Source organism: Bubalus bubalis, chromosome 4 (assembly GCF_019923935.1).
Source record: "Bubalus bubalis isolate 160015118507 breed Murrah chromosome 4, NDDB_SH_1, whole genome shotgun sequence".
NCBI classification, from domain to species: Eukaryota; Metazoa; Chordata; class Mammalia; order Artiodactyla; family Bovidae; genus Bubalus; species Bubalus bubalis.
Window position 1 is genome coordinate 26,221,314 of NC_059160.1, and position 25,294 is coordinate 26,246,607.

Consider the following 25,294-nt stretch of genomic DNA (forward strand, 5'->3'; position numbering starts at 1 on the left):
AATATTTTGCAATATAGAATGGTATCAATTTATAACATTGTGTACCTTAAACTCACACATTTGATGCTTTTGAATTATGGTGCTGGAGAAGACTCTTGAGAGTCCCTTGCACAGCAAGGAGATCAAACCAGTCAATCCTAAAGGAAATCAACCCTCAATATTCACTGGAAAGACTGATGCTGAAGCCGAAGCTCAATACTTTGGCCTCCCTATACGAAGAGCCGACTGATTGGAAAAGGCCCTGATGCTGGGAGAGACTGAGAGCAGGAGGAGAAGGGATGACAGAAGATGAGATGGTTGGATCACATGGCCTATTCTACAGATATGAGTTTGAGCAAACTCTGGAATATAGTGAAGGACAGGGAAGCCTGGTGTGCTCCAGTCTATGGGCTTGCAAAGAGTTGGACACGACTGAGAGACTGAATCTTTATTTTAAAAATGGAAGGATAATTCTTTAAGAATATGTAAATAGACACCCAAAGGAATACAGAGAATATACAAATATACTGCTACTGCTAAGTCACTTCAGTAGTGTCCGACTCTGTGCGACCCCATAGACGGCAGCCCACCAGGCTCCCCCGTCCCTGGGATTCTCCAGGCAAGAACACTGGAGTGGGTTGCCATTTCCTTCTCCAGTGCATGAAAGTGAAAAGTGAAAGTGAAGTCTCTCAGTCATGTCCGACTTGTCGCGACCCCATGGACTGCAGCCTACCAAGCTCCTCCATCCATGGGATTTTCCAGGCAAGAGTACTGAAGTGGGGTGCCATTGCCTTCTCCGATACAAATATAAGTAGACCTTATTTGTACATGGGTTTCCTGGTAGCTCAGATGGTAAAGCGTCTGCCTACAATGCGGGAGACCCGGGTTTGATCCCTGGGTTGAAGATCCCCTGGAGAAGGAAATGGCAACCCACTCCAGTATTCTTGCCTGGAAAATCCCATGGACTGAGGACCCTGGTAGGCTACAGTGCATGGGGTCCCAAATAGTCGGACACGACTGAGCGACTTCACTTTTTTTCTTATTTGTACATGAAATTTTAGATCCATGAAACTATTTATGATTTTTAAAAAATTAAAATTTTAAATGAAGGACAGGGAAGCTTGGCGTGCTGCAGTCCATGAAATCCCAAAGAGTTGGACATGACTTAGCAACTGAACAACAATGTCAATTATATCTCAAGGTGGAAAAAGTGTTTGAAAATTATTGTTGCGCACCTTACTATTGGAAGAAATACTGTACTGAAACTGAATCACTGTACTAACTTGTAATAATTTTTTTTCTGCTGGTTCAGAATTTAATTCCTCCCAAGTATTATGGCTTACCTGTGTTAATTTTTTAAAACATTCTCAGCGTCAACTTAGGAGTAGAGACTGTTTTACATGAAGAAGGAGAGGCCATTTGGTGGCACTGAAAATTTCGCCACGTCTTTATATCAGGTGTGTCTTCTGAGAAGCATAAAAGGATAGGAAGAAAATGGAACACTGATGTCCATGTAGAGACTTGAGAAACTGGACATCGATACTCTTGAATGTACCTTCTTCCTAATTTGTCAAAATCAGACTCCACTCCAGAGCACATAGCTAACTTAGAGCCTTGTACAGTGTTTCTTATTTTAGTATGGGATGGAGAGGGTGGGATGAATTGAGAGAGTAGCATGGAAACATTCACTTTACCATATGTAAAACAGACAGCCAGTGGGAATTTGCTGTGCGACACAGGGAGTTCAACCCAGCGCTCTGTGACCACCTACAGTGGTGTGGAAGGTGGCATGGAGGATTAAGAGGGAGGGGACATATGTATGCCTGTAGCTGATTCATGATGATGTATGGCAGAAATCAGCACAATATCGTAAAGTAATTGCCCTCCAATTAAAAAAAAGTTACAAACCACTTACTAGAAATGGTAAGTTGTACTTACCAATGCATGCTGACAGAAAAGAGCCATCTCTCTTAGAGGGAAGCAGGCAGGTGCTGAAATATTCCATAAAAGGAGCCAGAATGAGTAGTGGTAGGATACTGATGACATTCATGACTGAAACTGGCAGAAGCGATCCACGCAGATTAAGACTGGAGTTCACGGTCTGCAGATAATATCCTGAAGGAATCTGCTTTTCAACAGGGAAAGAGCCATGCATTAAGACAGTGGTTTAAGACTTCCCTGGTGGTCCAGTGGTTAATACTCTGAGCTTCCAATGCAGGGGGTGTGTGCGGGCTTGGTCTCTGGTTGGGGAGCTAGGATCCCACGTGCCCCATGGTGAGGCCAAAATAAATAAAATGATTTCAAAAAAGAAAAAAAAGACGGTGGTTTAACTTTAGAGGAAGATTCCTGTGGCAGATGCCTTGTCCCTTGCCTGTACCTGTGACAGATAAGTTGGACATTCCCCATGTCTTTGAGGTCAGGATTATGAGCTGACAAAGGTCAGTAGGAGCTCTGTTTAGTCTGTTGACAATGCTACTGATTCTTTATGATGAATCTTTTGTCATCTAGTCTTTCTTCTTAGTTTTCCTTGGAAAAGTAACAAAGACCCTAATTTTGTGCTTCAGATGACACATAAGAAATCAGGTAACAAATATTGCATATCAGCAAGTAAAGTTTTTGTTTTTCCCAACAATAAAGCAAAAGCCAGCAGAAAGTATTAAGACTTTCTTTTCACTCATAAACAATGGATTGTGGCTAGTATATCCTTTAAATAGCATTGAGTTTGGTAGCAAAGTAAGTAAGAATGATTTTTCCCTAAGGAGAGGGGCCCAGTGTAGAAACCCATTACTTGATGTAGGCTATATTTATTAGGCTCCCTGGATTGGTCTCATTTTTAATATGTCAAGTAAAATGAGAAAAAAAAAGAGAGAAAACAGACTTGTGTCTATACTCTCCTTTTAAACTAATTGTGAAGCACTAGGGGACCAAAAAGGGAATTCCATGAAAAATGTTGCACAATAAAGTAGAAGAAATTAAAAACAAACATACAAAAAAACCTACAACAATTGACAATACCTCTGCTCTACTGCAAACCCTCAACATAGTGTAGGAATTTCATTTTTAAAATAAATCCTAATACTAACTAAAACTCTGACATTAACTTGGAGTCTCTTCATGTGCTCCAAACCTTTTGTTAGGTTATAACTGTTAGGTTAGAACTAAAGCTCAGTGTCACAGGAAAGGTGTATCTTCTCACTTTTACAGTTCATGAGCTTTGTTGCAATAATCACATCTTTGTCATTATCATTAGCAGCACAGAGTATTTCTTGAATTCTCAGTGGCACACAAAGCTATTAATTGGCTTGGTGAGAAAGTCAACCCAAGTTTTGTCCTTAAGGGATGGAGTCTCCATATATATATATATATATATTTTTTTTTTTTTTTTTTTTTTCTTACAGTGTGTGAACTTCATTAGGATTCCTGCTTTACCCCCATCCTGGGAGAGCAACCTGGCTCAAACATCCAGATGATAGCTTCTTGTTTTAAACCTTCACTATCTCCTTCTCTAATTATCAGGTGTGCAACTTGAGAAGCATAAGGAGAAGCAGAGTCATAAGTCAGTACAGTTGCTAACAAGTCCACCGATTATAAAATGAGCCTTTTGCTCTGTTAACTGCCTCCATCCAGGGATGGACTACATTTTCACTGAGTTTTTTTTTTTTTTTTATCTATATAAAATATGTCCTGGTGATAATTTATCTTCCAATCTTGAATTTGACCCTTGGGATAGTAAACAGGATTGTTATAGTTGGTTAAAGACAGCAAGAGAGAAGGGAACATTAGCTAGTTTTGCCCTAGTTCCATCAAAACATTAAGTTCCTTCCTTAATCAGAGGAAAATGAATGATTTTTTTAAGAAAAAGTGCTGGCAGCAGAGCTCCTCGAAGACTGAGAGGCTCACAGCACAACTTGGAAGTTTCTGTTACTGATTTCAAACGAGAATTATTGTTAATAGGAATAGAGTTATTATCAGCATGAATCACAGACACAGAAACCTGTTAACTTAATAATGTGGCAAATGTATGATTAATCTTTAGTGAAGCAATATTCATATATTGCCTAATCTAAGAAAAGGCTCCGATGTCTTGAAAGCTTGAAATCATTTCTGCTTCTGCCTCAAGTTCTGAAATCATCTCCTTTTAAAATTTTAAATACTCTTATTTCATACAAGCCTCTGAGTATTCAGGAATAATTGCTGTCAATAGAGATTCATTTTCACCTCTGAATGGCCGGTAATGTCAAATGGCAACATCATCGGCCTTAATATCAACATATTTTAAATGTATGTCTTGGAACTGAAGGTCAATAATTGCTACTAAATTTAAAATATGGCATGCTATGATGTTTTATTCTTGGTGCTTTGATCTCCTTTATGCTGGTGATTATTTCATCTGGAGGCAAAAATCTAACACCAGCCTATCCCAGCGGAAGTTTCATCTGCCTCCCTTGAGAAGTATATTCTAACCATTTTCTCTGGAGTTTCTGGTATAACATTACTGTACATGATTTTGGAACCTGTATAGTCTGTAAGAGGGTTTTTTTTTTTTTTTTTTTTTTTTTAATAAATTTTTGGCTGCAACGCCTGGCATACAGAATCTTAGTTCCTTGACCAGGAATCAAACCCATGACTCCTGCAGTTGAAGCACAGAGTCTTAACCACTGGACTGCCCAGGGAGTTCATTGTACAGGGATTTTTAAAAATATAATTTTATCTATTTACTTACTATATTTTTGGCTGCTCTGGGTCTTCATTGCTTTGTTGCTTTTCTCTAGTTGCCACGAGCAGGGGCTACTCTCTAGTTGCGGTGCTCGGGCTTCTCGTTGCAGTGGCTTCTCTTGTTGTAGAGCATGGGCTCTAAGGCACCCAGGCTTCAGCAGTTGAGGCACGTGGGCTCAGTAGCTGCGGCTCCCGGGCTCTAGAGAACAGGCTCAATAGTTGTGGTGCATGGGCTTAGTTGCCCTGAGGCATGTGGGATCTTCCCTGATCAGAGGTTGAATCCATGTCTCCTGCATTGGCAGGCAGATTCTTCACTACTGAACCATCAGGGAAGCCCTGTATAAGGGTTTTTAACCCAGATACAAGAGAGGCATAGTTGGTAACAGCAAAGTGTGGGCACTGATACCCACCATGGGTTGGGACAGCCATGCTGCCATATTGCAAGTAGGGCAACCAAGAGCAAATAGCAAGTCACTTAATGTCTCTGAGACTCATATTTAGGATAACTAAATCAGTCCTGAGGCACGCTGTGGGGGTTGATTTAAGACACTGTGAAGTCATCTTTTAGAGGCTATGCCACATATAGGTGATCAATGATATTAGTGTTTGTTCTTTGCAACAGAGTAGGCATCTAGATTTGGTGATATGCTTAAAAATTAGTTTATCAAAGTTTATTATAATTTATGTCAAATTTTAAAATATATGACAGTTTTCAGAGAAGGGCTGAATTTAGTCAAAAGAAACAGTAGGAGTCACTACATTATGAGGGTAAGAATCAAAAATTTGTGCTATTTGCACAGAAGGTTCAAGGCCACCCATGGGTCAGTTAGCGATTTTGTACTCATGATTAATTTCTTCATTCTAAGATTTTTTATAATATTAATGTTCATATATAGAGGTGGTATTTTTGTATTTTTGCACCATCTATTATTGTGGAGTCAAGAGAGAGGTTGAATCTACTAAATTAGCCTAGTTTTCATGCATTGTTTAGAACAAGGGTCAACAAGCTTTTCTGTAAAAGGCCAGATAGACAATATTTCCATGTGTGGATTCTGTTGCAACTACTCAACTCTGCTGTTTGCATGCATAAACAGACATACTATTACAAACAAACATAAGACTGTGTTCCAATAAAACTGTATTTATGAACACTGAATTTTTTTTTCTTTTAAAAGAAGAGGCTTTTATTCTAGTTGCTGGCAGGATCCTTCTAAACAAGGAGAAATCCTATACTTATTCTTTTCTAACAATTGTACTTTATTTTTTTTTTAATCGAAGTAGAGTTGATTTATAGCATTGTGCTACTTTCAGGTATACAGCAAAGTGATTCAATATATATACACTCAATATATAGGGGCTCTCTGATAGCTCAGTTGGTAAAGAATCTGCCTGCAATGCAGGAGACCTCAGTTCGATTCCTGGGTCAGGAAGATTCGCTGGAGAAGGGACAGGCTACCCACTCCAGTATTCTTGGGCTTCTCTTGTGGCTCAGCAGGTAAAGAATCTGCCTGTAATACGGGGGATCTGGGTTCGATCCCTGGGTTGGGAAGATCCCGTGGAGAAGGGAAAGGCTACCCACTCCAGTATTCCAGCCTGGAGAATTCCATGGACTGTATAGTCCATGGGGTTGCAAAGAGTCAGACATGACTGAGCGACTTTCACTTCACTTCAAACTCTCTCTCTCTCTCTCTATATATATATATATATATCATGGGGTTGCAAAGAGTCAGACATGACTGAGCAACTTTCACTTCACTTCAAACTCTCTCTCTCTCTCTCTCTCTCTCTCTCTCTCTCTCTATATATATATATATATATATATATCATGGGGTTGCAAAGAGTCAGACTTGACTGAGCAACTTTCACTTCACTTCATACTCAATATATATATATAGGATTAGCCAAAGTTCATTCAGGTTTTCCCATAAGATGTTATAAAAAACCCAAATGAACTTTTTGGCCAACCCAACACTCGTTCAGATTCTTTTCCCTTATAGGTTATTACAAAATACTGAATGTAGTTCCTTGTGTTAGATAAGGCCTTGTTGGTTATCTATAGTACTGCATGCATGCTAAGTCGCTTCAGCAGTGTCTGACTCTGTGTGACCCTATGGACTGTACCCTGCCTGGCTCCACTGTCCCTGGGATTTCCCAGGTAAGAATACTTGAGTGGGTTGCCATGCTCTCCTGTAGGGGATCTTCCTGGGCCAGGGATTGAACCTGTGTCTCTTACATCTCCTGCACTGGCAGGCAGGTTCTTTACCACTAGTGCCACCCAGTAAAGTGTATATGTTAATCCCAAGCTCCTAATTTATCCTTACTGCCCTTTCCCTTTGGTAATCATAAATTTGTTGTTTGTTTTCTATGGACACCTCATTTTAAATTTCATACAATTTATAATTATAATTGTGCACCCAATTATAATTAAAATGTGCTGCAAAATATTATTCTTTTTTATTTTTAAAAATCATATGAAAATGCAAAAAGCTTCTTACCTAATAGGATATGTGAAAAAGGCAGTGGGCTGGATAAGGTTTGCAGGTAGTTATTTGCTGACCCCTGGTTTAGAGCAAGCATTGTACTAAGAGTCAGAAGATAAGATTCTGCCTTTTCTTTCACTACTACTCACTGTTTGACCTACTTACCCCAAATCACTTATTTTTTTTCAAGTCTCAGTTTCCTCTTCAACAAATGAAGGAATTGAGTATTTTAATCTCTAAGATTTTTTTCTAGATCTATAGATCATAGAATCTACTATTCTGTGAAACACTCATTAGCCATCTAATTCCAAGTTAGATGTTAGCAATGAAGAGTTTCAAATTTCTTCAAAGATTTTTATAATCATTTATATTTCTTCATAACTGAATCAGCCAATTTAGCTACTTGTTAATACCAATTTTTAAAGGCTTGGTCAAGGAGGAAAGCAAAGTTAATTTATCTCCAATTTTGTTGCTCAGATGCTCAGTCATGTCCGACTCTTTGTGACCCCATGGACTATAGCCCACCAGGCTCCTCTGTCCATGGGATTCTCCAGGTAAGAATACTAGGGAGGGAGGCCATGTCCTTCTCCAGGGGAACTTCCTGACCCAGGGATCGAACTCTTTATCGCTTACATCTCCCACATTGGCAGGTGAATTCTTTACCAATAGCACCACCTGCAGAGAAGGCAATGGCACCCCACTCCAGTACTCTTGCCTAGAAAATCCCTTGGATGGAGGAGGCTGGTAGGCTGCAGACCATGGGGTCGCTAAGAGTCGGACACGACTGAAGTGACTTAGCAGCAGCAGCACCACCTGAGAAGCCCATAATTGCCCATAGATCTCATTTTTTCTGAGTTACTCACAGGCCTTGGAAATTCTGTAAAGTATTGTCTGCCATGTCTGCACCTACTGCAAGACACTTGCAGTTCTACAGGAAAAATGCCACACTCATATCCTCCTCTGGAATGCTTATACCTGACTCCACTTAGTCCTTAAAAGCTAGAACCTGTAATGATTAGAAGCATTTATAGGTTAACATCCTAAAGAAGTGTATGGGAAGCACTTATTGGGGTGAAAAGAAATGTCTACTTGTAATGTTATCATGCAATCATTTTACTGTTTCTGTGGGTAGTATTAGTTATCTTTCCTCACCTGCATAATGCACATTTTGTAGAGGAGCTGAAAAATAAAGAGTGGCAGAAGGTTGAAGAAAAATTTTATGTCTTCCACAAGGAGCTCACTGTAGCGACCGCCATTTTTGTCCTTGGCATGGTCCAACCAGCTTGTCACACCTCCACCAAGGTGGGATACTGCAGACAACATGTTTTCAGTGCATTAATAAACACCCTAAATATTGTCAGGAGGGAGCAACCTGCAAATAATTGGAAATATTATATATTTAGTAAAGGAATATTTTTCAGTTTTCCAAAATATCTATCAGAAAGATAACAATGGTAAAGATGAAGGGCAGTAAAGTGAGAAGATTTTAGCACCCAAGGGGCTGAATTCAAAGGAACAAGCTTCTGACGAGGGTTCTGGCATCCTGGTGACCAGCCCAAGGTGGTGCCTGACAGCCGATGTAAAAAATGAAAAAGGTAAGATCAACGGGAGCATATTAAAAAGGGAAGAAAGGTGACAAAATATAGCACCAAAGTAAAAGATTTCAGAATCTCTCAGAAGCCTCTAACTTTAACACATTAATGAATGAGACAACCTGAACTTTCTTTTACAGCCTTAACACAAAGAACTGGTACTATTTTTTTTTAAATATAAATTGCCATATAAATAATCCTCACTTTCCTTGTCAGGTAGAAGGTGGTTTCTTATTTTGACATGTAGATGAAAGGAAATATATTCTCTGCTTTGGCTTTATCCTTGAATTTCAGACATAAGGTTAAACTTTGAACTCTTCAAATGACTTTATATATGTTGATAGTGTCACCAAAAGTTCAGATTAGATTAGCTGGCTTTTGACTTTTCCAGTAGTTTCCTCTGGGTTTATATGGCTGTTGCTTAGCATCAGAAGCATTTTATTGTTTTAGATATTTGCAATCACTTAACTGCTAGTGATTTGCAACCTCATTGTTGCTTCTTTTATGATCTTTCAAATTTCACCTTTTCATTGACTGCTAAATTGCTTCAGTCGTGTCCGACTCTGTGCGACCCTTGAGACGGCAGCCCACCAGGATCCCCCATCCCTGGGATTCTCCAGGCAAGAACACTGGAGTGGGTTGCCATTTCCTTCTCCAATGCATGAAAGTGAAAAGTGAAAGTGAAGTTGCTCAGTCGTGTCCGACTCTGAGCGACCCCATAGACCGCAGCCTACCAGGCTCTTCCGTCCATGGGATTTTCCAGGCAAGAGTACTGGAGTGGGGTGCCATTGCCTTCTCCGATTGACTCTATTAGGACTTCCTAATCCAATGACAGATAAGAGATCCTGGTTTAGTTAGCAGTTCAGAGGTGCCATCATGAATGTTTCAATGTTTCATAGCACTCCCTTAGACCAGATAAACCCTGCCTCAAATTACAAAGACACCAAACCATGGTTGTAGGATAAACAGTGAAATAAATAGGAACATGCTTGAGTTTCTCCAAAGAAGGCTGCTTTAGAAACTCAGAGTATATAGTTTGATCATCATTTTAAATATGTTCAAGTTTCCCATAATAAAATTCTAGAGGAAATGCATTGATTGTAACCAAGTTCATTTAAATGCCACAGTGTTGGTTTTCAGATTTAAATAAAGAATATTAATTTCTTTTTATGGTTATAGAGTGATGATATTGATTGGATCTGGTCTTTTCTTTAAGAGTTGTAATAGACCTATTATGTCAGTCTTTGATTAATTGAGGAAGCTGGGGGCCTGGTAATTGAATATGGAGCCTTTCATCTCTAAGTCACTGAATCAAATCCAGCCCAAATTGGTAGTGACCAAGAATGATTACAGCAGAGGCTCTTTGGCTGCCTCTGTGAAGTGTGTTGAGGTCAAGTGGAAGTATGTCGGGATAATTGCTGACAGGAGACAGGCTCATATCTACTGTCACTCTTGCCTTGTAGTCACTGTGGCCAGACTTGGATGAAAGGCCCCCAGAACTGAGAAGTCCAAAGGAGACAGACGTCCCTGTGAGTGGCCAAGGTTTGTGTCCCTTAACAATGAAATAATTGGGACATCTCTTTACTATTGGACGAAGAACTGCTCTATTAGGAAACTTTCTCAGCTATTTCAATTAGTTTACTTAAGGTTTTGGTAAGATGAGAACTAAAAATGTCTTGATGAACAGTCTAGAGACTGAATTTGAACAGGTCTGGGCTTGGAGACTTAACTTCCTGACATTTCCTTCTGATCCTGCTTCAGTTGCTCTTCAACCTGTTCTCTGCTCAACTCGTGAAACAGTACCCAGTAGTCAGAAGGGTCATTACTGGCATTGATCCAACTTACTCTGTGCTTTCAAATAGGCTTTATTATTAAATGATAACTGTTTGAAGGATAAAAGACTATTTCCAGAGGAATTTTCCCTAATTTCCTTCCTATGTTTTAAATTCAGGACTTTATTGAATATAATGTTTTAAACTCACTATTTCTTCTTCACATAAACAAATCACTATGTCTCAAGGAAAATTGGGATCTGCTTTTATGTGTGATAAATTGATATCTCCAATCTTATTAAATAATTAATATTGCTATCTTATTATTTCTAAAGAAAGGGAGTTTGAATTAGTGCTTCTGAAATTAGCTGTGTTAAAAGATAAAAGTTTTTTTAAAAAATTTCTCAACTATAATAGTCAATATATTTGTGAAGTATGATAAAATGAAATACCTAAGAAATAACATAAAAACAAAGATACAAAATATAAAACCTGATTATCTGATGATTAAATTCAACAGATATATGATGTAACTTTCCATAATACTTCTACTGTGTTTTCTCCTAGTGACTTTATTTTCTTTGTTACACCTTAGTAACAATTTATGATAAGCATTGCTTGATGGACCAAGTTTTCAGTAGCCTACCTTAAATACACACTTTGAAAAATGAATTTATTTAGACAAGTAAAAGTGTATCTGATATGGTGATATGTAACAATGAAAACAAAATGATTAAGAACAAGAAATGATTAAGTATGAACAAGATCTAAAATTTTAGCTAGCTCTTCAAGTGTGCATCAGTTCAGTTCAGTCACTCAGTCGTGTCCGACTCTTTGCGACCCCATGAATTGCAGCACGCCAGGCCTCCCTGTCCATCACCAACTCCCAGAGTTCACTCAAACTCACGTCCATCAAGTCGGTGACGCCATCCAGCCATCTCATCCTCTGTTGTCCCCTTCTCCTGCCCCCAATCCCTCCCAGCATCAGTCTTTTCCAATGAGTCAACTCTTCGCATCAGGTGGCCAAAGTACTGGAGTTTCAGCTTCAACATCATTCCTTCCAAAGAACACCCAGGGCTAATCTCCTTTAGAATGGACTGGTTGGATCTCCTTGCAGTCCAAGGGACTCTCAAGAGTCTTTTCTGACACCACAGTTCAAAAGCATCAATTTTCGGCTCTCGGTTTTCTTCACAGGCCAACTCTCACATCCATACATGACCACTGGAAAAACCATAGCCTTGACTAGACAGGCCTTTGTTGGCAAAGTAATGTCTCTGCTTTTGAATATGCTATCTAGGTTGGTCATAACTTTCCTTCCAAGGAGTAAGCGTCTTTTAATTTCATGGCTGCAGTCGCCATCTGCAGTGATTGTGCATAAGTGATGCCAAACAAATATGAATGCCAACATTCATTCATTCATTCAACATGTTTTATTACATACCTACTATGTTCCAGTAACTTTTATGGTCCTTAAGAATATAGTAGTGAAGAAGATCTATAGGTCCCTGAGAAAACACTAAACAAGCTGGGAAATATTAGGTGAGTTCAGTGATGAAAACAAAGTGAAGTGAAAAGATAGAGACTGTAGAAATAAGGTGTGCATGTCCGTGCTCAGTCATGTCAAACTCTTCGTGATCCCATGACTGTAGACCGCCAGGCTCTTCCATTCATGGCATTTCCTAGGCAAGAATACTGGAGTGATTTGCCATTTCCTACTCCAGGACATCTTTTCAACCCAAGAGTCAAACCTTCATCTCCAGTGTCTCCTCAATTGACAAGTGGATACTATATCACTGCTCTACCTGGGAAGCCTGGGGTAGGGTGTAGACAACACCTAAAGAGTTGAAATTTGAATTGAGAGTTGAATAGATTGGAAATAGGCAAAATGACCCAGAGGAAGCATATACCAAGCATGTCATGAAGTAGAAATTAGCTGGGAGTAGCTCAGAAACAGTAAAGGTCAATGAAGCTGTAGTTCAGAATGATGGAAGGAAATAAAGTCTAAGAATTGGTCAGGGTCAGACTTTACAGGCCAAAGTAAGGAACCTGGAGTTTATTTTTCATGTTATGAGAAACCATTAAGAAATTTTACACAGAGTAGATATAAGATATGATGTACGTTTTTAAAAAGTTACTCTGGAGCTCTGATAGTTGCGTGCATAATGGATTTTACGGAACAAGAGACAAAGATGGAAGACGGTTAACAGGTAGTGATGACTTGACCAGAGACCAGAAAGAAGAGAAGTGAACCGAATGGGATGTGTTTACATGTCAATGCCAAACCCCTAACTATGCCCCTCCCCAATCCTGCCTCCCTGGGAACCATAAATTAACTAAGTTTATAAATCTTTTTCAGTTTTATTAATGCCAAAGCCCTAACTATGCCCCTCCTCAATTCTGCCTCCCTGGGAACCATAAATTCACTCTCTAAGTTTATTAGTCTGTTTCAGTTTTATAAATAAGTTCATTTGTATCTTTTTTTAGATTCATATAAGTGATACCATTATGATATTTGTCTTTCTCTTCTGACTTATTTCACTCAGTATATACTGACAATCACTAAGTCCATCCATGCTGCCATAAATGGCATTATTTCATTCTTCTTAATGGCTGAGTTTTTATAATGTACACACTGCTATATTTAAAGTGGATAAACAATAAAGACCTACTGTATAGCACAGGGAACTCTACTCAGTATTGTATAACTACCTAAATGTGAAAAGAATTTGAAAAAGAATAGATATATGTACAACTGAATCACTTCACTGTACATCTGTAACACAACATTGTTAATCACCTATCATCTAATCACCTATACTTCAATATAAAATAAAAAGTTAAAAAAAGAATGAGAAGTGTTGTTGAAGAATCAACAGGATATTTTGACATGGGGAGAGGGTGAAGAAATGAGAAGATCTGAAGATTCTATTTCTATTCCCCTTACATGAAGATGGAAAAGGCAAGCACATTTGCAGTTGGATGAATTAAGAGTTGAGGTTTGGTCATCTTAAATTTGAGATGACCCCTAGATAACCAAATGAAAATGGTGAATAGGAAGTCAGGAATGTGAGATTCAAGATGAGGAGAGGTTAAATGAAACGGAGTGTTTGGTGTGGGTCACTTAAGGAAAGAGGGTAAAGAGAGAAGAATGGGATAAGAATAGGCCAAAGTAAGGAACCTGGAGTTTATTTTTCATGTTATGAGAAACCATTAAGAAATTTTACACAGAGTAGACATAAGATATGATGTACGTTTTTAAAAAGTTACTCTGGAGCTCTGATAGTTGCGTGCATAATGGATTTTACGGAACAAGAGACAAAGATGGAAGATGGTTAACAGGTAGTGATGACTTGACCAGAGACCAGGAAGAAGAGAAGTGAACCGAATGGGATGGAATAAATTCCAGGGCTCTGTTCCAATACTTTGGCCATCTGATGTGAAGAGCTGACTCAAGACCCTGATGCTGGGAAAGACTGAGGGCAGGAAGAGAAGGGGACGACAGAGGACGAGATGGTTGGATGGCATCCATGGACATAAGTTTGAGCAAACTTTGAGAGATAGTAAAGGACAGGGAAACCTGGAATGCTGCAGTCCATGGGGTTGCAAAGAGTTGGACACAACTGAGTGACCGAACAACAACAACTCCATTAGGAGACTATAAGAATGAGAAAAGGTGGCCAAGGAGAAAGAGTGGACAATGAACCAGATGGACTGTTAGTCAGAGGAAAGAGGAAGTAATAAACCTAATTGATAAGGTGAACTGAGAGGGAGCCAGTAAGGAGGCAGGAAAAGGAACTATGCTGTCATCTGTCTATGCAGAGGGAGCATCCATTATCCATTCAAACTGTAACTATCCCTGAGTGTCAGGAGGGAAGTTCCACTGAAAACATCTATACCTAAACATCATACCACATTCTTGGATTAATCTATTACGCTTAATAGGAAACTCAAGCCTTCTGTAAAAATAATATTGTGTGTCGTGTAGACTCAGCCTTTAGAAAAATCCATTGTCATTATAATCCTCAAATTGCTTTTCTACACCAGGAGCAGAAACGGGAAGTTGAAAAAAAAACCTGAAATGAAAATGCAACCGAAACTTCAAGCCCCAGTTTGAACGTGCATGGCAAACCCACCAGTGTGCACATTTTAAAATAAAACAGATGAGCTATTTTAAATGCTTATTGCCAAACTTAAAAGATTGTAACCATTACTATTAAAAAAAAAAAAACTTTAGAAAGCAATTTTTTAATTCTTTGTACCTTTAAGTCCTTGGCTCTGATGGTCTGCTCCTCTGACCTTGATCTAATCATGAATATCTACGCTACTTAATTATAATAAAAAATCCTACATTGCACTCTAGATGGTAGATGCACTTTTTTTCCTTCTTCTTCTTCTTTGGTCACCTGCCAGTTCTCAAAATTACAGCAGTGGGAAGAAATGCAAATGAAGACTGTGCTTGACAGCTAAACATAATGGAATGCATGGTCCACATTTGAAAAGTTACCTTAAAATAAAAGGTAGCATATAAAAAATCATTTCTTTAAGGTCACCTATGGCTTTGAATTACAGCTTTGAGGAAGTTCCAATTTAGTCATCAGAGAGGAAGAAGCCAAAATAAGGATGATATACTTTTCTAAAGGGAAGACAGAGTTTTACTTTACCATAGTTGGGTGATTGTATAACTTTGAAAAATAAAACAAAACAAAGCAAAGCAACTCCAAAATATTCATTTTATAGAGTATTATGTAAAGTAAACCGCTGGTGAACATTTTGTAACTTTACCTGCAACGAATACAATTTTTTCTTGTAACTGGCCAAAGAAAGTTTACCTTATCACATGTTAAAATATGTAGGATGTGAAATACAGTAGTCTGGCAGTAAACAGAGCTGATCAAATTTGTATTACATGAAGAAGTAGTTCTTTATTCAGATGAATATATACTTTCCAATAGGAGATTATGAAGCAAATGGTTGGATGCTGAATAGTTGTTTAGAAAATCTGAATGTAAAAATTATGTATAAGCTTCCCTGTTGGCTTAGTAAGTAAAGAATCTGCCTGCAGTGCAGGAGACCCATGTTTGATCCTTGGCTTGGGAAGAAGCCCTGGAGTAGGAAATGGCAACCTGCTCCAGTATTCTTGCCTGGAAAATTCCATGGACATAAGAGCCTAGTAGGCTGCAGTCCATGTGTTGCAAACAGTCAGACTCTACTGAGTGACTAACACATTCACAAAAGCAGAATTACTTGACAGTTACATACTCCAGAATATGCCAAAGTGGTCTTTTGACAAAAGTTTATACTTCCTTTACATTTTCCTCTTTTTTGCCTTTTGGAGCTGAGAGGATCTCTCAGACATCTTTTTGCATAATGAACCCATTCCACAGACTGCCAGGAGGCTGTGTACTGCCCAGCTGTGACTGACAGAGCACAGAGCTCTGAGAAACAAGGCAGAGGCTTCCAGGGTAATGCTTCCCCTGTCTCACTGCGTCAGTACGTACTGTAAAAAAAAACAAGCTCTAGCCTGAGAAAAGTAAGATCTGGGTTCTGGTTCCACATCAGCCATTGCCTGTGACGTCTTGGCAACTCATTGAATTCAATTATGTCTCATCTTCTGCACTCAGTTTAACAATAATAAATGCTGAACATTTACTATATTCCAAGTATGTATACGACACAGGAATTTTCTTTTATAATTAAATTTATTTATTTTTAATTGAGGGCTTCCCTTGTGGTTCACCTGGTAAAGAATCTGCCTGACGTGCTGGAGACCTGGGTTTGATCCCTGGGTTGGGAAGATCCCTTGGGGAAGGAAAAGGCTACCCGCTCCAGTATTCTGGCCTGGAGAGTTCCATAGACTGTATGGTCTGTGGGTTCACAGGGTCGGACACGACTGAGCGACTTTCACTGATTTTTAATTGAAGGAAAATTGCTTTACAGTACTGTGTTGGTTTCTGCCAAACTGACACATGAGTTTTTAACTGTATTCAGAAATAGATCATTTCAACACAACGTGCTAAGTGGAAAAGTAAAGCTCGGGATGGTACAAGAGCAGAAACAAAGCCCATGGAGTATAGTCTGTAAAATGAAACACTGTGCCCTTCTTGCTCACTTCACTGATATGGGGTGAAAGGAAGTACCAGTGGTGAATGTGCTTAATTTTAAAAAATATAACTTCTTGCATTGCCATTAGTGGTAGCTGTATAGATAAGGGGTAGAAGTAGGGGTAACAGTCAAGGTACTACTGAAAGTAAAATGTGTTAGAAATTAAGATCAGAGTTTTTTTAAACAAGAGAGATAATATGAACAGAGTGACTGATCAAAGGAAGAGAACAGAAATTCCAGAAATGCAAGTGGTGGTATACAGGAAGGTGGCATCTCAAAGCAGTGGGAAAAAATATGCTTTCTAATAAGAGGCCGGGTAATACGACAGTCATACGGAAAAAGATAAAATTGAGTTCACTCTTAAAACTTATTCTAATACAATTTCCAAATGGGTCACAGATATAAAGGTAAATATATATATATATATATATGCCAAAAGAAATATGAATGAATTCTTTTATAATTTGGGAGTGAGGAAAACTTTTTCACCAAAGTTCAAAATCTAGAAACATAAAGAAGATAGGTAAATTTTATTTCAAACATAAACTATGCAAAAGACAAAGCATAAGGACAAAAGTCTTGTGCATGGAAGGGCTCTACCAGTGGCTCAAGGGCAAAGAATCCACCTGAAACGCAGGAGGTGCGGGTTCAATCCCTGGGTTGGGACCATCTCCTGGAGAAGGAAATGGCAACTCACTCTAGTATTCTTGCCTGGGAAATCCCATGGACAGAGGAGCCTGGTGGGCTACAGTCCACAGGGTCACAAAGAGTCAGACATGACTTAGCAACTCAACAACAGCAACCTTGTAGTGCTGTTCATCACAGCACTATTTACAGCAGTAGACCATGGAAGCAACCTAGATGTCCATCGACACATGAATGGATGAAGAAATTGTAGTACATATATAAAATGGACTATTACTCAGCTACAAGAAGATATGAATTTGAGTCAGTTCTAATGCAGTGGATGAACCTGAAGCCTATTATAAAGAGTGAAGTAAGACAGAAATATTATATATTAATGCATATATATGGAATCTATGGGCTTCCCAGGTGGCACTAGTGGTAAAGAACCTGCCTGCCAATGCAGGAGACATAAGAGATGAGGGTTCAATTCCTGGGTTGGGAGGATCCCCTGGAGGAGGGCATGGCAACCCTCTCCAGTATTCTTGCTGGGTGAATCCTGTGGACAGAGAAGACTGGTGGGCTACAGTCCAGTCCACAGGGTCACTAATAGATGACCTGCTAGTTGTTTTTAACAATAGGTTAAAAACAACTAGCAGGTCATCTTTGGAAGACACTGAAGTTCACCTCATTAATTTAAAAATCTAAAATGAGAGGGAAAGAATTAGACATTTATCTTCTTTTCCTTACACAAACTACTTCTGTGTAATGAAATATTTATTGAGAATATATTTCAGCTAATAAAATTTCTCTTTATAGAATTATTTCAGCTAATAAAAGAGGAAGAAATATAAAATATCACCAAACTGCAACCCCCAATGGGATCATAGATTTAGACAAAAATTAACAATGGGTATTGACCCTGCAAAAGCAGATAATGAGACAGTGTGAAGTACCTAACACCATCTGTGAAGGAATTTTGCCAAAAATGAAAAATCTGAATCTGATCAAGGATCTATGTCTGTCAGACATTTTAGGGGAAATAAAAAGGGAAAACCTTTTCGATGACATTAAATGGATGAAATCAGCAAAATTCAGATTATGCAAAATGTTCAGATTTCTTAAGGAAAAAAATATAGAAAGGAGAGAAATAGAGATGAAGGGGGAATATATATGGTTTAAGGGACATAGCTGCCATTTGGAATATATGGGCCTTATTTGGATTTCATTTGAATAAATTATAAAACAAAACAAAATAAACAGATTTTAAAAGAGAAATAGATTTTTTTAACAGATACTTGATCATCTTAAGAAATTCTCTGTGTGCGTTAATGACATTGTGATTATATTTTTAAAGTATTGAGCATATAATTAGCTTTTTATACACACACATATGAAGCACTGTAATATTTAGTTCTTGCTTCAGAACTACCAATAGGGATGGGGAAAAAATGAGCAGAAATGAATTGAGAATTGTTGAAGCTGAGAGCTAGATAGAAGGGTTCATATATGATTTTTTCTACTTTTGTTTATGAAGTAAGTGACAGACTCTATAAATTCTGTGAGTTGAAAGTGAAATTATACGGAACCTAAGAGGAAGAAGATGCATCAAGAAAACCATAAAAACAAACAAACAAAAAAATGTAAAGTGAGATTTACTTACATTTTTCTGGCTGGTAAATCAGGTTATAGTGCATCATATAAAGAGTTATCAGAGCCATAAGTGTAGACATAAAAGGAATAAGTAAAACCAGGGCCCAGGCCCCTGAGTATTGGATATAAGATATTCCCAGAAAGACCACAGTTGCATTCAGGTTCATGATGCAATAAAACCTGGGAATCAAAAACAAAAATAAAATTGCTATTGAGTAACTTCATATAATAATTGCTAATTCTTTCAATAAACATAAGCTATAAAGTAGTAGCATATGAGGCAAGCTAGATTTTGCAAATATTGTTTATTAGCTTTCTTTTTTCAAATTCCATTTTTTAAATTTTTATAAAAATTTTCAAGGTTATTCTCCATCTATAGTTGTTACAAAACAGTGGCTCTATTCCCCATGTTGTACAAATACATCCTTGTAGCCTATCTTACATACAACAGTCTGTACCTCCCACTCCCCCAGCCTCTATATTCCCCTGCCCCATAACCACTAGTTCATTCTCTGCATCTGTGAGTCTGCTTCTCTTTTGTCATATTCACTAGTTTGTTGCATTTTTTAGATTCTATATATAAGTGAAATCATACAGTTTTGTCTTTCTCTATCTGACTTATTTCACTTGACAAAATACCCTCCAATTCCATCCATGTTGCTGCAAATGGCAAAATTTCTTTCTTTTTTATGCCAAGTAGTATTCCATTGTATGTATATACCACATCTCCTTTATTCATTCATCTGTTGATGGACACAGGCTGTTTCCATAACTTGGAAACTGTAAATAATGTTTCTATGAATATTGGGGTGCATGATTCTTTTCAAAATTAGTGGTTTGTTTTTTTTTTTTTTTTTTTTTTTTTCAGATATATCTACCCAGAAGTGGAATTGCTGGGTTATATGGTAGTTCTATTTTTGATTTTTTGAGAAACCTCCATGCTGTTTTCCACAGTGGCTGTACCAATTTACATTCCCACCCATAGTGCCCAAGGGTTCCCTTTCTTCCACATCCCTACCAACATTTGTTATTTGTGTTCTGTTTGATGATAGATGTTCTGAGGGGTGTGAAGTGATATTAATATCTCATTGTGGTTTTGATTTGCATTTCCTTGATGATTAGATATGTTGAGCATCTTTTCATATGCCTGTTGGCCATCTGCATCTTTGTTTATTAGCTTTCTTATTAAGTACAAACTTATTAAGCGGGGTCTGGTTGCTTACTGCTCAACAGCCAATAAAGAGGCAAAGTTGGTAGAAAGGAAAAATTGCTTTGTTTTGGGTGCCACCAACTAGGGCAGGGGGCTTCCCTGCTGGCTCAGTTGGTAAAGAATCTGCCTGCAGTGCAGGAGACCTGGGTTTGATCCCTGGGTAGGGAAGATTACCTGGAGATGGAAACGGCAACCCACTCCAGTATTCTTGCCTGGGAATTCCCATAGACAGAGGAGTCTGGCAGGCTAAGTCCATGGGGTCACAAAGACCCCGGACACAACAACCAGGGAAGGGGGAGAGCAGACTCCTGTCCAAAGGCTGACTCCCCTCCACTGACAATCAATGGTCAAGAGCTTTTATCAGCAGAAGAAGGGGGGTACATATAGAAACAGTACAGTGAATCTGAGAGTCATCTTGAAATTGGTCATATGGTGGTCTGACCAATGTCATCTTGTCAATTTAAGTTTTGAATATGTATGCACCCATGAAATGATCACCCCATTCAAAATCTTGAACATCTACTCTCCATAACTGACCTGGAAAAGTAATCAAATGTCAAGCATGGTCATGCCCAGCAAGCTGACTGACTATAATCTACTAATAGTGATTTATATATCACCATGCAGGGGAGGTACAACGTTAGAATTTTCTAGGACAATGGGATAGAGTCCCTTGGCTCTACCTCAGGTCATCTTTAATGCTTCTTCAAGCCGGACACTTGAACTGTGGCTGGTAATAACAAAGAGAAGCTGGAGCTGCAAGCAATGCTATAGTCCTTTTAATTTTTAAGAAACCCTGTTTCAAATGCTAAGTATTGCAGAGAAATCCAAGAGGACTCCCTGAGACTCTTCAGTACACCCACTGGGGAATGTAAATGGAATTACTTTAAAGAGGGTCAAGGAAAATTACAATTCTTCCAAGACTTACATCTTGTGAAATATAGTTATAAACCAAAGAATTATAGTGCTGAATATCTCTGTATAGGAAGAGATTTCACATAAAGTACTAAGTGTATTTTAACAAATGTCACCCGACCTATTTGATTGTGTAATTTTCTAAAAGAATTGCTTAGTACAATCACGTTTTATATATGTCTTTGTTGACCCGTGGACAGGACAAGCCATAGATAATTAAGGGTAAAATTATATATGTATCAACTGTAAAAAAAAATAAAAGAAATAAAAATCCACAGTCTTCAAACTCACCATTAAGACTCCTTTCATCTCATAGCTCACTAGCAAATTGAATATATAAAGCACCTCTCGCACAGAAAGTCAGAGAGCAAAGCACTAAAGCAAAATAAATACCAGTGATTAAGGAAAATTGAAAGCAGCAGTAAAAATATGTTTCTTTAGTCTACTTTTAAACACAGACTGGGAACTGCAAATAATTGGGAGTATATATAAATGGTAATTTTTTTTTTGGTCTTCATGATTCCACAGTGTTGAATACAAATAAAGGGGAAAAACCTTATTGCTGCAAAATTTAGCAAACCTTTTGGGATTAATAATTTTTAAAATTCGCCATAATTTATTTAGTAATAGTTTTTAAAGTCACTCACATGTTTTGTCATTTTTTAGACTGACCAATTTTGACATGCTTCAAACTTATTTTAAGTGATTATAAGAGAAACAGTTTGAAATGGGCTTTCCATCCTATTTGAGAACATAATGAAAGAGGGGAGGAAAACTTCCAGGTCTCCCAAGCCTTAGTGGATAATTTTAAGAGTTCAGAGAGAATATGTTATTCTTCATGGAATGATACTGAGATAATTCACCAGGATTATGGTGGCTCTTCATCTGGATTTGTGGCTCTTCAATGGGTTAAAATTGAACTGTTTAGAAGAGTCAATGTAACAGTGGGGCACTGATTTCATGGTGGATGCTGTTGTCAATCGGAGAAAGCGATGGCACCCCACGCCAGTACTCTTGCCTGGCAAATCCCATGGACGGAGGAGCCTGGTAGGCTGCAGTCCATGGGATCGCGAAGAGTCGGACACAACTGAGCGACTTCCCTTTCACTTTTCACTTTCATGCATTGGAGAAGGAAATGGCAACCCACTCCAGTGTTCTTGCCTAGAGAATCCCAGAGATGGGGGAGCCTGGTGGGCTGCCGTCTATGGGGTCACACAGAGTCGGACACGACTGAAGCGACTTAGCAGCAGCAGCAGCTGTTGTCAGCCACTGCTTCTTTCAGCATGACCACTGGCCCACTGAAATACTTCAAAGAATAACCTAGCTGACATGAACTTGGAGAAAGAGAGACCAGAGGAAGTTTTGCAGTTTCTACTTAAAATTATTGGAGTATAGTTGATTTACAATGTTTGTTTTGGTTTCAAGTATACAGCATAGTGAATTAGTTAAATAGTACATATATTCATTCTTTTTCAGATTCTTTTCCCACATTGGGTTATTACAGAATACTGAGTAGAGTTCCCTGTCCTGTACAATAGGTCCTTGTTGATTATCTATTATATAAATATAGTTGTGTGGGCTTCCCAGGTGGCTCAGTGTTAAAGAACCCGCCTGCCAATGCAGGATCCAGATTCGAGCCTTGGGTCAGGGAGATCCCCTGGAGAAGGAAATGGCAACCCATTCCAGTATTCTTGCTTGGGAAATCCCATGAACAGAGGAGCCTGGAGGGCTACAGTCCATGGGGTTGCAGAAGAATAGGACATGACTGAACAATTAAACAATAGTAATATAGTAGTATCTGTGTGTTCATCCCAAGCTCCTAATTTATCCCTCCCTGCTAAGTTTCTTCTCTTTAACCATAAGTTTGTTTCCAAAATTAGTGAGTCTGTTTTTGTTTTGTAAATAAATTCATTTATATAATTTTTTCCTACTTTTCATCTATAAGTATTTTTCAACAATGCTATTAAAGAAAAGACAGCTTAATAAAATAAGATCATTGATTTTGGTGGACAGGCAGCACAATTTAAATAAAAGGTTTATTTTTAATTAAGAAATTCGGGGGACTGCTCCATTCTCTTTCTTTGCTCTCCCTGCCTCTCACTCTTCTAACTTGCTCTCATTCCTTTTCTGTCTTTATTTCCCTTTCTTCTGTCAACATCCCAATTTTAACAGTTGTTAATGCTGTTGAAGAGAAAACCAGGCCTAAAATGATGTCACTTGGGCTAAAGTCCATGATACCAAACCTAGACTTAGATACATGACTTACTTGAAGTTTTGAGCCTCCCCAGAAATGTAATCAACCAGTCTGGAATTTTCTGGTCAGCATCAATGAAGTCATCTGTCTTGTGAACCTCTCCATCCCTCAGGAGAAAAAGCAGCAATCTATGTGGTGCAACCCTTGCCATTCCCTTCCCAATACCCACTCCCAAAAGAAGATATTCTGACCCCAAAATAATGCTTTCTTTTCTTTTGCTAATAGCTCCCTTGCCCTACCCTTCTTTCTACAAAAGGCTTCCACTTCGTACAACCCCTCAAAGCACCATTCTGGTTGTTAGAAGAGATGCTCCCCAATTCATGAATGACCTGATAAAGCCCACTAGGTCTTCAAATTTACTCTGTTGCTTTTTTTAAAAAAAGGTGTATCATTTTCTCATTTTCTGAGTTTAAGATCTTTGAACCACTGCATGTTTATTGATGATAGTAATAATGATGATAATAATGATAATGTTGTGTTAATTACTATTGACACACCTACAGGTTAAAAGCCACCACACAGGCCTTAAGAAAAAGCAGGAGGCTGCAGGATCAGTAAGAAATGTAAGAAATTTCTTTTTTTTTTTTTTTCTCAATATTTTTTAGTTTATCATTGTATGTCAGAGAGAAATTCTGAGTATTTTCTGAATGCTGACAATTTTGGCAAAGATAACAGAGGAGGTGCCTGTTGTTACTACATTGAGTGGGCACATTTGTTACACTTGGCTGGAGTCCAGGCAAATAGAATTTTGGAAGGTCTAGTGGTTTTTTAAAAAACTGTTTACAAGCTATTCCTCAGTATTCAACTTAGAAGATATTCTGAGTGCAAGCATACCTTGAAGATATCAACACTATGGGTCTGGTTTCAGACCACCAAGATATAACAGGGGGCATGAAGTTTTTGGTGCAAAAACTTTTGGGTTTCCCAGTGTATATAAAAGTTATGTTTACACTGCGCTATAATGCATTAAATGTGCTATAGCATTATGCCTAAAAAAAATAATGTGTTTACCTTAATTTAAAAATATTTTATTGCTAAAAAATACTAACCATCATCTGAGCCTTGACTGCATGGTGGTAGTAACATCAAGGATCACTGACCACAGATCACCATAATAAATAAAATAATAATGATGAAGTTTACATACTATTAGAATTATCAGATGCTTCAGAGACACAAAGTCAGCAAAGGCTGTTGGAAAAAATGGCACCAATAGACTCGCTACACACAAGGCTGTCATTAACTTGCAATTTGTAAATTTTACGAAATTTACATTTCATAAAAATTTATAAATTTATGAACTTAAAAATTCCATTCCCTGTGAAGCACAATAAAGCAAAGCAATAAAAAGAGTTATGTCCATGTTAATGAGTACTAATAAGAAATGAGTTCTAATAAGACTATGCCAAGAACTGTTTTGATTTTGTTAGCTGAAATGTATCTTGTAAATTATGATTTTACCATTGCAGAATTGTGTAATTTCATATTTTGTTTTTCTCCTAAAGGATTAGGTAGGATTTCTCAATCAGGTAGATTTCTGGAGTGGTAAAGAAAAACTGTTATGAATTATCAAAATTTTCTGAAGCATCTTCGTACAAAATAATTGCTTCCATTAGTGTTTAGCTCCATTTCTTTTAAAAAATCCAGACCATGTGTGGAATTCTCTTTTCTTAAGTCTCTCGAACTGTTATAAAAATTCTGAAGCACTTGGTAAAAATGCACATTCCCCAGCTATGCTCCCAGGAAATTCTGATCTGAGAAGTTGGAGGTAGGGACATTGGCAATGTTTTTTGTTTGTTTCATTTTTTAATTAATTTTTATTGGCATATCATTACTTTACAATGTTGTGTTAATTACTACTGTACGGCAAAATGAATCAACCATACACATACATATACCCTCTCCCTTTTGAATTTCCTTTCCATTCAAGTCATCATACTGCATTAAGTAGAGTTATGGGGAACATTTTTTAACAAAACCTCAAATGATTCTTAAAA

General features: G+C 38.1%; 1 protein-coding gene across 1 annotated transcript in view; it reads right to left on the reverse strand.

Annotated features, from left to right (window-relative positions):
• Positions 1–25,294, reverse strand: part of SLC15A5 (solute carrier family 15 member 5) — a 96,691-nt gene that overhangs the window by 63,047 nt on the left and 8,350 nt on the right. The window contains 4 exon segments of the mRNA XM_006080571.3: positions 1,918–2,104; positions 8,328–8,482; positions 8,485–8,547; positions 18,929–19,098. Of these exon segments, the coding sequence (XP_006080633.3) occupies positions 1,918–2,104; positions 8,328–8,482; positions 8,485–8,547; positions 18,929–19,098 (575 nt within the window).